Source organism: Rhinolophus sinicus, linkage group LG04 (genome assembly GCF_036562045.2).
Source record: "Rhinolophus sinicus isolate RSC01 linkage group LG04, ASM3656204v1, whole genome shotgun sequence".
Taxonomy (NCBI): Eukaryota; Metazoa; Chordata; class Mammalia; order Chiroptera; family Rhinolophidae; genus Rhinolophus; species Rhinolophus sinicus.
In genome coordinates, this window is record NC_133754.1 from 102,795,817 (window position 1) to 102,810,509 (window position 14,693).

General features: G+C 46.6%; 2 protein-coding genes across 14 annotated transcripts in view; both read right to left on the reverse strand.

Moving 5' to 3' along the window:
• The window catches only part of N4BP2L1 (NEDD4 binding protein 2 like 1), a 31,604-nt gene extending 24,017 nt beyond the window's left edge, over positions 1-7,587 (reverse strand). For 5 of the 12 annotated variants that reach the window (XR_012495626.1, XR_012495625.1, XR_012495623.1 and 2 more), the window contains exon 1: positions 7,118-7,544. Coding sequence is in view for 7 of the 12 variants with exons in the window: in XM_074330100.1 (XP_074186201.1) it covers positions 7,118-7,287 (170 nt within the window). In the remaining 5 variants the exon portion in view is untranslated. Of the gene's footprint in view, positions 1-7,117 lie in introns of all 12 variants that reach the window. The other 7 variants (XM_074330103.1, XM_074330101.1, XM_074330100.1 and 4 more) reach the window with 6 other exon arrangements.
• The window catches only part of N4BP2L2 (NEDD4 binding protein 2 like 2), a 99,991-nt gene that overhangs the window by 12,301 nt on the left and 72,997 nt on the right, over positions 1-14,693 (reverse strand). The gene's annotated exons all lie outside the window — the stretch shown is intronic.

A 14,693-nucleotide genomic window follows, 5' to 3' on the forward strand; every position in this document is an offset into this window, starting at 1 on the left:
ACATCTGAGCTGCCAAATCTTAGGAAGCTTCTAGCACTAACAAATCCATCAAATATTTAGTGATTTCAGCCAACTATGTGCCAGGCATTCTTTTAGGAGCCGGACAGAACAAAGTTCCTGATCTCACGAAGCTTACGTCCACATTTCATGAAGCTTACCTTCTAGTAAAAGAAACAGACAGTCAACATATAAGTAAGTATATGTCAGGTGGTGCTAATGCAAGGACGGAAAGGAAGCCAAAGTACAGGGCGAAGATGCTGGAGGCACCACTTAGAAGGCGGAGAAAGCCCCCCTCAGACCCTTAAAAGGTGTGGGGAAAAGAACGATGAAATATCCTAGCTATACAATCATACTTCAACAGGATTCTCGAATAGCTGTGACAAGCAGGTGTAAGTGTGTTTGTCCGTGAACATCCCTGCTGAGGGAAGACACTGTTATGAAGTCCCATGCCTCAGAACCACGTGCGTGATTCTCTGAGCCTAGCATCCTCATCTACGGAATAAAAACAACTCTGTCAGGCTACTGCAAAGATCCAGTCACCAGCCTATAGAGAGAGCCAGGCATACAGTTGACACTCAGTAAATGTGGGCTTGCTTTTCTTTCCCCATTTCTCCCTCCCCCTGCCAGGCTCTCACCTTGATAAAAACAGAGAGCCTTCCCCAAGCCACATACACGATGCAATAGAGACGAAGTGAAGGAACAATTAGACAGTTGACTCATTTCTCTTTATTATGCCATTTCCTCAATCCCATAGATCCAGGTATCTTCAGACAACTTGGAATGATAATCAATAATTTCTACTGGGTTCCTCTAGAGTCTGAATGAGCCAAGAATGGTGTCATTACATAGAGTCGAGTTCAACAAAGTGCCGAGAGGGAAGTAAGGCACTAAGTTGAGTTATAAATATCATGTCATGTGAGCAGACGGGAAAGAGAATGTACACGCCCTTACGCTGACTCCACACTGATAGAGAAAATAAATTCCCTGGTAATTTCTTCTATCAGAGGAAACACAGCATCAATACTGAGATACATAAAATGTGTCTTCCTTACCCTGTTGTAGTCCAGGTAAACTTACCCTCTTAGTGGGGCCTTTGAGTATGTTTTCAGTACACAACAGACCACAACCAACCTCACTACTCTTTCCACCTGTCACTCCCACTAGCCTCTTCCTTTGCTGCAGAAGAAAAGGCTCTGGACTAGAGTCAGGAAGAGGTACCCCTGTGACCTAATGACGATGTTTACCTTCTCAGAGCTTTGAGTCCTGGGCTTCGACTACATGAGCTCTAAGGAGACTTCCTGCACATCTCCTGCAATTTTCCTATGAAAACACTCTTCCCCTTTCACTGCTTCGTCTATTTCTACTGCTTCTCTAATCCTAAGCCACATCTGCAATATTGCATTATCCCAATTCAGCAGGGTCTTTTCCCGTGATCCAGGACTGTGGTGGTGGCGAGTCTCCTTTCCAGCAGTGATTATAAACAGTGCACTGTGTACTCTCTGCTAAACACACACGGCTCTTCCAGTGCTCATTCATCCCAGCCTCCAGAGACAGGAACTGCAAGGACTTTCAGCAGTGGGGACGGAGATTTAGGACCCACTTTAGGAAAATCATTAAAAATATAAAAAGCTAGTAGTTGCTGCAGGGAGACCTGAGTGACTAAAGCTCTCAGACATCACCTGCCTGATCCCCACATTTTCATATGCACAGACGTGGAACACTGCAAGCTTCCCATTTTGCCCTCGCTTCCATTTGAGAGCCCTGGCCTCATAAATAAAAGCCCCATGGTCCAGGCCTGCAGCTAGGAGCACTGCAGAGCCCAGCACGCTTTGGGGCCTGACGACTCACTGCCTGACCTAACTAGTCCCCTCATCTCACTGCTTCCCATAGCTCCCTGTGTGTGTCTGTAGAGTATACCTTTGTCCACATTTCTGGCTTGCCATTGCATCACATCAGGAGAGCATCCTTTCACTTCCTTGGAAAGCTCTAGTGCCAAGAAATAATAAATAGGTATTTTTCTTGATGGAAAATTTCATGTTAGCCAGAGATATGCATGAGGAGAAAAAGACAGCTGTCAGCAAGCATCCTTTGAGCCTAAAGGAACCCATGTTACAAATCATTTGTGATGGTGCCAGAAGGGACTAGAACACTACAAAAGATGCAACGTGACTCATAGCCTTCGCTTTGATTGATATGTAAAGATTCAAAACACTTTCCAGGAACAAAGGTAAGGTTGGCAAATTTTAATTTTTCAAATAAGGCAATTTTTTAAAAAAGGAAAGACTACCCTCTACTCTTGCCATTTCAATTCATTTCACTTCAAAAGGACAACTTAGTGGTATATCCATGCAATGGAATATTGAGCCATAAAAAGAAATGAGGTTCTGACATATACTACAACATGGATGAACCCTGAAAACATTAAGTGAAATTAGCCAGACAGAAAACGACAAATACTGCGCAATTCCACTTACATGAGGCACCAGAGCAGTCAGATCACAGGGCCAGGAAGTGAATCGGGGTCACTTAGGGACTAATGGGAGGAAGGCCTGAGGATTTATTGCTTAATGGGTACAAAGTTTGTGTTTGGGGTGATAAAAACATTTTGAAATAGTGGTGATGGTTACACAACAATGTGCACTTTAAAAAAGTTAAAACGGCCCAAAAGGGAGGCATTTTCTCTCTCTCACACACACACACACACACACACAGAAGTAGACAGATGCTTTCGCTGACAAAGGAGAAAAGGGTGGGGGCAGATCCAGGTGTTTGTCAGCTCAGCTGTGGAAAGTTCTGGGTCACCTTCTGAGAGAGAAGGGGTCTTGGGATGGGACTCCTATGTCTTCTACCAAGTCTGTACTCCTTTGTCCGTCTTTTATGTCCTCCACCGGCTGGCGCTGGGTTTACTCCGATGGAACACCCACGTGGGCCCAGCCCACTGGCCTGGGAGACACCCACGCTTTCCCACCACCACCATTGTAGTCATGGCGCTAATCCTTCTGTTTGTTCCGCCTCAGCCTCCCCAGCCTCAAGGCGAGCTCAGAACCACCTCCACGTGGAGGAGACTGCTCTTCCTGGTCATCCTCAGGGACCGCCCTGACCTTGAACACCCAGAGCACAGGAGATGCTGGTCCCCGTTAGACGCCATTTCCCCACAGCAGTGCGCAGGTTATGGATTCCATCCGCCAGCCTTGTGTAGGCTCCTCCCCGTAATCTCATTTGGTGCACACCTTACTAGGTAGGTACTAACAGCCACATAAGTACTCGGTGAGTACTATGATTACTGATTAGCGAGGAATAATTTCAGTAGCTGGTATTTATGTAGCCCACGCATCCGCCCACACCCACAGTGCTTTCCACACGCAATCACAGGACCTGTTCACCACAGTATCCTCACAATATACTTGCTAATGGGATCTCAGCCCTATTTTAACGAAAAAGAACCTGAGGTGTTGAAGAATCAAGAGACATATGCTGGTTCATATGCTAATTAATAGAAATTAATCATTAACATAATAACAAAAATTAATTTCAAGTGTTTCAAATTAATCTCCTCATGGATTAAAAGTATCCTAGTATATGTCCAACTGAGAATGAACCTAGGAAAGCCTTTTCATATACTAAATGACATTTATTTTATTACTGAATAAATGCTTTGTCATACAACCTGGGTCTATCCCACCTAGTTAACAAAATTATTTTCAACGGTAAAAAGTTATTTTCACCTTTAATAAGTTAACAAGTAATACATATTTACTGTAGAAACATGAGAAAATAATTCAGGGGGAAAGTCCAGAATCCCACTATCTAAAGTCAACAACTATCAACAGATATCTCTTCTCACATGTTTGTCTATGAGGATATGTACACCCCTTTCTTTGAACAGAAACTGGGATTTCTGTATATATATGTGAGAGAGAGAGAGAGAGAGAGAGAGAGAGAGAGAGAGAGAGAGAGAGAGATTTGTTAACAGGCTTTTAACTTAATGAGGGGTGCTGAGTATATTTGCATGTTAAATATATATCTATGTTCCCATTAATGATTGCATGACTTATAAGCCAGTCCTCTATTTCTGTATGTCTAAATTGGCTCACATTTTTTCTATTCCATAAAACACTCTGTGATGAACTTTCCTCTATCTTCATGTGCTTGTCCAGTTGTTGCCTTCAGATGAATTCCTGGAAGTAGGTCTTATAGGTCAATGATAACCTATTTTTGAAATGTTTTTTTAAATGAAATAGAGGTGATAAAACAGATTTAGGGGCACAGTAATTTTTTAGTACATTGATGTACTTAAAACTTTTTTAAACCAGATAAAACTCCAACTGTGTTTTATAATGTGGCCAAAGAACTTAAATAGGCTATTTCCACATTTCAGCCCCTTCAAGCTATGAAAACAAACAGGTGAAAGGCATAGAAATCTAACATTGATTTGGAAGACAACACATATCCTAATTTCAAAACTTTTTATTTCTTTAACCAAATGAGAATTAAAAGTTAAGCAGAAAAAAAGATGAACCCCCATCTGTAAAAATGGATCTCTTCCAATTTTTAAAGAAAATTTTTTTTTATTTTTCTGATTCAAGAAATACATGTTCATTATAGAAAATATAGAAAATACATAGAATAAAGAAAATAGGAATTTCCTAAAATCCAACATAAGAGAGCCTCACAGTTCTACTATTTTCTACACATGTGTATTTTTTAAACAGTTTGCCATTCTCCTCTTCTCCACCCCACCCCCCAAAAAGTGACCTGTGACCTCCACCCACCACACTACTTCGTCCTCACTGCAGGCCACTCTCCTTGCTGCGCTATAGCCTATTTCCTGTTGACTTCCCGATTTCTGTATAAATACACAACCCACCCCAAAGCTACGCCAAGGACCCCGTGCTCCCAGAACTGCTGACGCCCAGCCTAAGGGGAGAACTCAGAGTAGGCTTCCGTCTTCACTGCAGAGCCAGACTCCTCCCCCAGTAACACCGTGAAGATTTACCTCGGCTGACCACCGTCCTAAGCAGTAACTAAAACCTCGTGAAATGTACACAGCACTTTAAAGGTTAACAAGTTCTCTCACACACGTAATCGTCACAAGAGCCCTGTGAAGTCCACAGAGCAAACATCCCCATTTAACAAAAAAAGGAAACTGAAGTCAAGATTACAGCTGGTGAGTGGCAGAGCTTGGATTGGAAGCCATAAACTGACTCCAAGATCAGAGCTCTTTACCTAGCAATTATTAACACACCATTTCTAAGTCTGACAACTAGAATTAAGAGCCAGAAGATCTTCAATAAATCATCTAACCTTATCCTTTCTTAGCATCCACATGTAAGGAAAGTAAGTCCCAGAGAAGCTAAGTGACTGCCCACCGTCACCAGCTACTTCGTGATGCAGAAGCTCTAAAGGCACAATCTTCAGACTCCCAGGTCAGCGCTCACTCCAGGCGTCCCTAGAGAGATGTTCTTTAATAAGCTGGTCTCTCAGCCGGTGTCTTCTGCTTAGCCAAATGTCACCCAGGAATTAAAATCCTAAAAGTGTAGCACGTTAGAGCCAGAAGAGACCGTAAAGACCACCCAGGCCAACCCACTCACTTTTCAGAGAAGGAAGGTGAGGTCCAAACCCAGCGCTTCCCAGTGGAAGGCTACATACCTCTGCTCATCCCATCACTTGGCTTTTGAGTAGTTAGACACACAATCAAGGTGTGACAGGCCCGAGATCGCAAAGCCACAGTGAAACCAAACAGGATTTGAATTCAGAAGATACTTGGCTGTATTAACAGATGCCCCCGCCCCCAACTGTATGACAAAATAGCCTGTTCTTCTGGGTTCTAAGCAGCCCCCCCATCCACCATCCACCTCCCCACCCACACTGAGACAAGGCCTACTGAAATGGGCATGTGTCTCAGGAAAGGGTACCACTGGAAGTCACCCATCCCATTCACCTGCGAAAATGTAGCAATATTGTTTTGCTAAAGGCTTCTACTCCACAGATCAGCGGGGAGTCCTAACTAAAACTGGCAGCACGTCATCAGGGCTGTCACAGTTCCCTACCTGCAAAGGGCCCAGACCCTCCTCCCATCCAAACCAGCTTGTGAATGTATGGTGTGCTACCTGATCCTTAAGCATCCCACGGTTCTTGGGCTAGCCTTCTCTCTCCAGTGAGCTGGCAAGCCCTTTGAAGGCAAGGGACCACTTCTATGGAGCACATACTACACGCCAGGCACTGTGCTTGGCACGGTAAGATATGGCCCCTACCTTCAAGAAACTTACAGAAGGATAAACAAAACTATGTGCACAACCAAGCGCAGTCACAGAGGTGTAAACAGGAAGCCGAGAAGCCCAGGAGGCGAGCACCTACTGGTGGGTGGGGTGGTGCCCACGCTATGACAGGTCTGAGTCTTAAAGGGCTAGTGGAAGCGTCGGGCAGAGGGAGGCAGCAGGCAGGCGGGCAGCGCCGGCACAGGCAAGGAGCTAACCGTAGACGTTGCTGGAACCAGGTGCCAGCAGGGAGTCCAGGGGCGAGGCTGGCCTGGTGGGCCTGGAAAGGTGGCGGCAGGCGATAAGCCTGCGTAGTCCGCGCAGACCTGGCACGGGGTACTGCCTGCACAATTCGCGGGTAAACGCACTCGGGCGCCCCTGGCGCGGGGCCGCCCGCCGCCCCCCGCGCACCTGTGCGCCTCCGCAGCTGCCCCAGCGAACGCAGCTGCCCAACCTGCTCGTTTTCCGACGCGGCCGCCCGCCCCCGGCCCCGCGTCTCTCCGCCCGGGTGAAGACGCCTGTTGACGCGGTGGCAGTGCCTGTGCGCCGGCGGGTGGCCCCGCGGCGTTCTCTGCAGTCGCCACGGGTTTGCCTGACGACGATCCCTACGGGCCTCCCGACCCCGGGCTGGGGGCACCGGGGCGGCGCAGGTCCCTCGGCCGGCTGCCCTGGGCCCGCGCGGCGGCGGACAGGCCCGTGCCACCTGGGGCTGGCGCAGGGCACAGCGCCCACACCGTGCTCGGGAAAGCGCGGCACGGGACGCACAGCGCGGCCGCCTGCTCCCCCGCCCGGGCTCCCCGCCGCCGGGCCGGGGCTGGGGCGCAGGCCGGGCCGGGGCGGCGCCAGGCCGGGGTAATTACCTGGCCAGCGTGGTTTTCCCCGAGCCCGGGAGGCCTCGCAGGAGGTACAGGCGTTTCCTAAAGCTGTGGCGGCGCGGGGGTGTCCCGCGCGGGGGTGGCGGGGCCGGCGGCCGAGGCTGCGGCTGCTGGAGGCTCAGCCTCCCAAAGGATTCGAGAAAACCCTCCTCCATGGGGTGGGGGCTGCAGCACGGGCCCCGGGTTCCCTTTCCTGAAGTCCCGGCCTCGGCCGAAGCTGTTGTTTTTGTGGCGCTCCGGCCATGTGATAAATGGAGGGGCGGTGCTCGGAGCCCAGCCCCTCCTCCCCACCCGCCGAGCCGCGCTGCGGGGGAGGGGGCGTCCCTACCTGGAAGCTGGGGACTCTGGGAGACTGACAGCCGGGAAATGCGGGCGACGCGACCCCCGCTCTGAGCCCCCTCCCAGCCTACCGGTGCCCTGCGCCCGGAGGGCAGGGCTGCCTGGGACAGTGGGACGCTGCCCGGCCGCCTAAAAGCCAGGCCCTCCCCCGCCCCACCCCTGACGGCCTGGACCTTGAAAGTAAAATCATTTTAGTTGATTAAAAAAAATGTGGACCGCATTTTGGATAGTAACAGTAAAGGCCAATGTCTCCCCCATTGTGAGTACCAGTATCTGGCGGAGTCCCAAGGCTAACACCATTCCCCCAAGCTTGTATCGTTTCATTTTTTTATCCTTCTTTATCAGCCTGCCAAAAATATTCTTAGAAAGCTTTGCTGCCTCTCTATAACTTTAGATCTCTTCTTCCCAGAAAAAACACCCTTAAAACTCAGACTGATTGTGCACAGTAGCATAAACTAGGTTTCCTGAGAAGAAAGGTACATGCCCTCTTGGCACCTGAGGAGATGTGGCCTCTCTGGGACCCCACCCCACCCCCACCCCCAGGGAAGGGGCAGCCTACTAAAACCATTTACAATTCAGTGCCAGTTCCAGGGACTGGTGAGCGCCCATTGGCTGATCACCGTAGTACTAGTACTCTCCAGTATTTCACACTCAGGACTGTGCTAGCGTGAGCCTATCTTCTGAACAAAAATTCAACACACAGGGACTGAAAAAACACTGTTAAAAATTAACACCACCCTGGAAAACTCCATGGTGGCTCCAGCTGTAATAATGATTGTAAAGTAAATACATTTTGTCGCTGGCAGCTAAGGTATGAACATTTTGGAAAGGAACTGTGAAGAAGAGTCACTTCCTTCTGAAACAAAACCCAGATTTCCCAGCAAGCTTTGGAAGGGACTCTCCAAGTAGGGAGGGTCTGTGGCTGAGAACTGCGCCTTCCCCTGGGGGGTTCCCTGGGAGGTGGGGACAAGGAGATGGCCCTCTCCCTTAAAAGTCCCTTCCCAGCACTGGAGGAAGAATACTTTGTGATTCTTCTAAGCACTTCTGAAAAACACTGGAATTTCAAAAGCTGCTCTAAATATTAGGGGAAAACCATAAGGAACAGAGAAGATACGTGAATCATAAAAGCAGTGACGCTCATACCTCATGTGTCCGATCACACTTCTTACGAGAGTGCTTTGGCCCAGCCTCTAACACTGCCTTGTTCATTCTAGATGTTCACTGTCCCAAACAGGAGCTGGGAGGCACAGGTGTCTGCTGAGCTCCTGAAGAGTGGCTGTGCAAACTGAGATCAAAATACATACTGAATTTTGAAGGTTCAGTATGGAAACAAGAATGTAAAATAGCTCAGTAAGTTTTATACTGACTACATGTTCAAATGATAATACGTGGAGTGTGTTGGGTTAATATAGTATAAAATTAATTTCACCTGTTTTCGCTTTTTTAATGTGGCTACTAGAAAAGTTTAAATTACATATGTGGCTAGCATATTTCTATGAGACTTCCATGCGCCTTTATTTCCTCCTGTGGAGGGGGTCCCAGCCAGGGTGGGAGAGGGCGGCAGGAAGGCACAGCGGTGGGGACCAGAGGCTTTGGCACACCCATCTGCAATGCCTGTGGCAGAGGCAGCGGCCTAGGAGATGCTGGGAGATGCGTGTTGCTCAGAAGAGAGGTCTAAGCTGGAGGCAGCTTTGGAAGTCCTTGCCCTCAGAGGAGGAGACAGAGAATGGGACAGACAGCTAAGCAGGGGGGCCCTGGGGACACCAACTTGAAGGACTGTGCCTTTGAAGTGGCTCCGCAAAGCAGACAGAACTCGGAGACAAGTGTGTGGAGGCCCAGGGAGGGAGAGTTTCAAGGAGAAAATGGTCTGCAGCGCCTGGAAGTGACCCTAGACGCTTTTCCTTTCTGTCAACCCCCATGTTTAACTAGTCAGCAAGCTCTGACTGTTTTCCCCAATTTATTTCTCAAAACCAGACCATTGAAACTTACTGCTTTGTATCTGTTTCCTCCCACTAGACAGGAAGATGGAACACAGTGCCTGATATCCAGAAGGTGCTCAATAATTGTATGTGGACCTGAACTACTGTCTCAGTAGATGAGTCTGAGCTTGGGATTTACTGAAAATTAAGACCGAACAAAGCCAGTGGTAATGGTCACTAAGGAGCAGTGTAAACAGTCAGTGACCATCAGGACAGACCTGAGAGCCAGCTTGCTACTGGCTGTGTTCACATCCTTCCTGGTCCCATTGAGACAGCAGCCGCCAGACACGCAGGCTCCCCTGAGTCAGAGGAGCCCTGTGAAAACACTCCTCATGCCCTCAGTCCATCCAACCAACTTTTCAGCCCTGGGGTTTGGTTCCGTCTCTCCATTACGGGATGACCAACACTGTCTCACTTGGCTGCACTAGAAACCATTACTACAATGCACGTAAAGAAAATAATCTTATAAGTTATTTTTGGCATATAAAACATTCAAATGTTTCTTCGTTACTAGTTAACAAGATGTGGAAAATGAGGAGAGCTAGTGGAAAACAGCAACATCACCCTTAAACCTACAGGTCCAAATAAGCCCGGAGTGCTGCGTTATAACCCACCCAGGCTCCTCCCCAGGAGATGCCAAGATAGCAGAAAGTCTGAAACCAAGGTGAGCTCCCCTGGGGGGTTCCCTGAGAGAGTGGGGACAAGGAGATGAGCCCTCTCCAGACAAGGGCCATCGAACCCGAGACCCTGTAACATAGCAGAACCCTTTTAAATGTACAGGCACTCTCTCTGACCCTCTGTCATTATTCCCCTGCCAAAAACTTCTTTTTGCTTTTTACTCATAGCATAAATTAGTCTTATACATATGTGTTCATCTTGTTACATATGTGTGTGATAGGAGCTGCGAGGACAGGAGAGACGTCACCTTAGCCTGCGTGGCTCGTAGGACCCTGGCCTTCTCCATACCTAACACTGTTCCCTCCTGGCTCTTCCCTCCCTTCCCCTAGAAGCCTGGAGGAGCTGCAGGAAGCTGGAAGAGGACAGCAGAATAGGAACCAGGGAACAACGATGCAGAATATGTCTGCTTGGCTGAATTGCCAGGGGACGTGCTCAGACTGGGATGAGGCTGCCAACTCAGAAATGGCCTCTGGACAAGCCTGATTTTGCCCATTTTGCCCCAACTGCCTGATTCCTACACCCCATCGCTCACTCTTCTTGGTGTTCCACTCCACACTCATGGCAAAGGCCATGTTTTTTATTTCCACAGCACCCATTATCTGCCACTGCACACAAGGGCACTTGGAGAGTGTAAACTTTGAGGAAGAAGCCTGGGAAGGGGAAGAGTAGCTCCAACAATGTGTCTAAATCTCCATTCTGTAAATTAGGGCAAGTGAAAGCTGGGGGCATCGGAATCGAGTAAAAGCCAAGGCAGACCGTCAGCTGGTTGCATCAGTACAGCAGGAAGGTGTTTCAGAAATGGTCCCTAGCCATGCCATCCTCACTGTTAAGGTTTCTAATACGACCCTCTGCTGGGGTGGACTCTAGTGTACTCACTGGAAATCCATCAATGTCTGTCAGAGGCCCCTCAAAAGCAAGGGTTTGCCAGATGCCAGAGTCCCCTCCGCAGTTGTCTGTGCTTCCACCCTCATCCTGGCCAGCTCTTCCCTGAAGTCATCCCACCCCAGGCCAAAGGCAAGCCCAGTGTCACAGGGGCTCTGGGAGCCTGAAGAGGGAGCAGGACCCCGGGCGAGTTCAGCCATACTCCCAACCTGGTCCGCAGTCTGGAAAACACCAACAGTCCAGGGAAAAGAGAAACTAAAACTATATAAAATGAACATAAGGAAAACACTGAGCTGTTTTAAATAAAGCTCTCAATTTCCAATACAGATGGCAGACAGAACACAATATTTAACTTCCACTCCCTCCCTGAAACCCCACTAAAATGTAAGGGAGGGTTTTGTGTGTGTGTGGTTGTGGGGGTTGTTTTGTTTTGATTTTTAAGCATAAACTATAACAAAAGAGAGAGAAGATCACAGCATTTTTTGAAAACTGGAAAACAATAGCCAGATGTCAATTAATTTGACGAGAGAGAGAGAGAGAGAGAGAGAGAGAGAGAGAGAGAGAGAGAGAGAGAGAGAATCCTGAATACAGAAAGCAAAGAAGCAACACAGTTTACCCTGCATAACCCTTAAAATTTCAGGAACTGGAAGGTTTGGGGCTACAAATGGGGCACTAAACAGGAAGGCCAGGTTGAAAGTCTGTTTAAGAAACAAACAAGCCCAGAATCAGGCCACTGCCCCCAGGGAAACCTGGAGAAGACAAGGATGGGGAGGAGTTTGGGGAAATAAAACAGGCGGGGCTCCCTTTCTGAAAACAAAGGGATTAATTCAATGCCAACCCCTTGTCTTATATTTATCAGATATGAATTGTCATATTTGAAGTTTGTTAAGTACAACTAACCTAAAACAGAATTTTTGAAAAGGTACCTGTTACATAGTTCAAGTACTCTAACTAAAATCTTTGAGGTCAGACATGTTTTAGAATTCAGAAAACGTGTTTGTTTGTTTGGCCTTACATTCTGTGTGGGGTTTGGGGCCACCCCGGTAATTAAACATTAATATTTCTGCAGTGAAATCTATACATAGTCACATAAAGTGGGATAAAAAGGAGTAAAATTAACCTGTTTATTAGGTCAAGTTTTGCTGCCAACTTAGTTTTAATACAAAACATTTAAAAAACAAAAAATCAACATTTGGTTTTCAGAGCTTTTTGGATTTCAGAATTCTAGAAATGGAATCATGGATACATAAGTGGACATATGACTATCCTTCTATCCTGATGCAATATTTAAAATACCCAAGTTTTCTGTGCCTTGTTTTCTTCCATAAAACAAATTCGAGTGTGGCAAACATCTTCAAAATTAGGTGATGAAACGTTCGGGTTGTTACCTCTTTCGCTGGGTTTTTTTAATTATTCAGGTGACTCATCAGGAATGATTGGACAGATTGTAAACAAAATTTGCCATCCAGCAACACTCCTTTGGGGCAGCACTGAACACTACTGATAATTAGGGTCTTCAACAGCAAACAAACTCAGACCAACGGAGTCCCAACAAAATGGTGACTCGAGTTTCTTGTCAGTTTCCCAGGCTGTTTCCTGAGTGAAGCCACTCCCCTGGCACCTGGTACTGCACTCTGTCCCCACAACCCCCACAGCCTGCCTGGTTCCTCCTCATCCCAGAGCCTGTGCCCTGACATTGCCCAACCTCCGTCTTTAAATGAAAACCTGTTCCAAATCCCATTCCTCTGAGAATCAGCTATGTACACTATAAACTCAGTCATTAATACATCAATTCATGTGAATATGTTAACAAGTATATTGAGTCTACAAACTTGTCTCCTGGATTTCACAATTTCCATTTTGCCAGGGGCATTTCAAAGACAATGCTTGAACCCCAGGAGGCATTTAGGGGAGGGGGAATTAACCCTTTCTAGGAGCCTATTATTTCTCAGGCACTATGCTAAGTACTTGCCTGTTATTTTATTTAACCCTCTTTGCATACCCCCAGGACAGGCTGGTATTATAAAGCTATTTGTTACAGGTAAAGAAAGCAGGCTCCGAGGGGGTAGCTTGAGGTCTTGCGGCAGCACTCTGCCCCACCTCCTTAAAGGAGTGAGGGTTGTGAAATAGGCAGGGATTTGTGGCGCCCAACGCCCGCCACGTTCTCCTGCTATTTCCCTCTTTCTAAATTTCTATTTACCCCTCGAGGCCCACTGCTCAGTACCTTATGCCAAACACAAAACAGGGAGGCCCGTTCTCATTGTTTACAATTCTTCTATTAATTGAAAAAATCTGTACATTGCACAACACTCATGAAATTCCCCAAGAAGAAAACATTGATAATTAGGGGTGACTGCTCTGTGAAGACCAGGTTCGGAGGGCGGTTTTGCATGAATGTGGAAGATCAACATAAAAATCAAAAGTACGGCCCAGAAAGTGTCCTCCACACAAACATCCAAATCTGGCAGGTATGTAGCAGAGTCCCCAGCTGGCCACAGCCAAATGTGTCCATGCTGGTTGCTGTACTGGTGTCACACTAGGGCCACCTCCTGGCGGAAAAGAAGACATTCCCTCTCTAACCTCTAACATCACCCCTCGAGGGCAGGAATGTTCTTGCCCTCGATGGTGTATAGAACAATGTCTGAATTGAGGCCACTCGATAAATATTTGTTGAACCAGTGAATGCATTCTCCACCTCCTGTCTCTGGAGTGCCTCAGGGCCTCTTAATCTCCCTAGCTGTATTTATCCCCCATTTTCTAATGGTCCCCACATTTCTAAACTCTTCTCCCAAATCTGTTCTCCTCCGTCTTCTTTAGGCAGAACTAGGTTTAAAACAAATGAAAATATTTTTACTGGGTATATGTATATTTCTAGGTAAGAAAGGGAAATAGACTACTGTTAGAAATAAGAGTTAAAATGGAGAGAAAACATATGGCAAATGTATGTGCATTGAATTCTTATCAAACACAGATACATATACACTGAAATCGTAGCAGCTGTGTTTATTTCATAATTTAGGCATTTGGGGAAAAGCGCAGTGTGTTTATTTTAATGTCAGCGGGATATCAAGTTTAGAATATGAGTTTGTCTACATGTTTTACCTCTTTTCCTAGAGAAGCATTTAATATTTAAATATAACCTGGATCCCTAATTCCCAGCCCCCGTCACACATCACATAGCAGTGGTGAATCTCTCATAAACCGTGTGTTGACAGAATGCTCTAAAATATGTTCTAACCAATGAAGTTGGAAAATAAATTTGGTCGCAACAATCTTGGCTTTGTTGCATTTCACAAGAAGATCTATATTTAAAGGAAATAAGAACATTACGTGTGCAATAGCAACACAGGGTTGCTATGGTAACAGAATACATTTTTTACATTTACTCCCTAATTATGGTACGTATGAGCTATTACAACCAAATAATGTCAATGTTTACTTCCTTGTGATCACATAGAGGTCTCTGGAATAAGTTGTTCAAGGACTTCTCATTTATTAACCTATCATCATGTCTTTTCTAGAAATTATAATTTTAAAACATAATAATGATTAATATTTGGCATTGGAGATAAGTTTGCACCGTTATTTAACTCATGAGGGAATACTCCCAAAATGACAAAAGAAACATGCCATGTTTCCCCGAAAATAAGACCTAGCTGGACCATCAGCTCTAATGCGTCTTT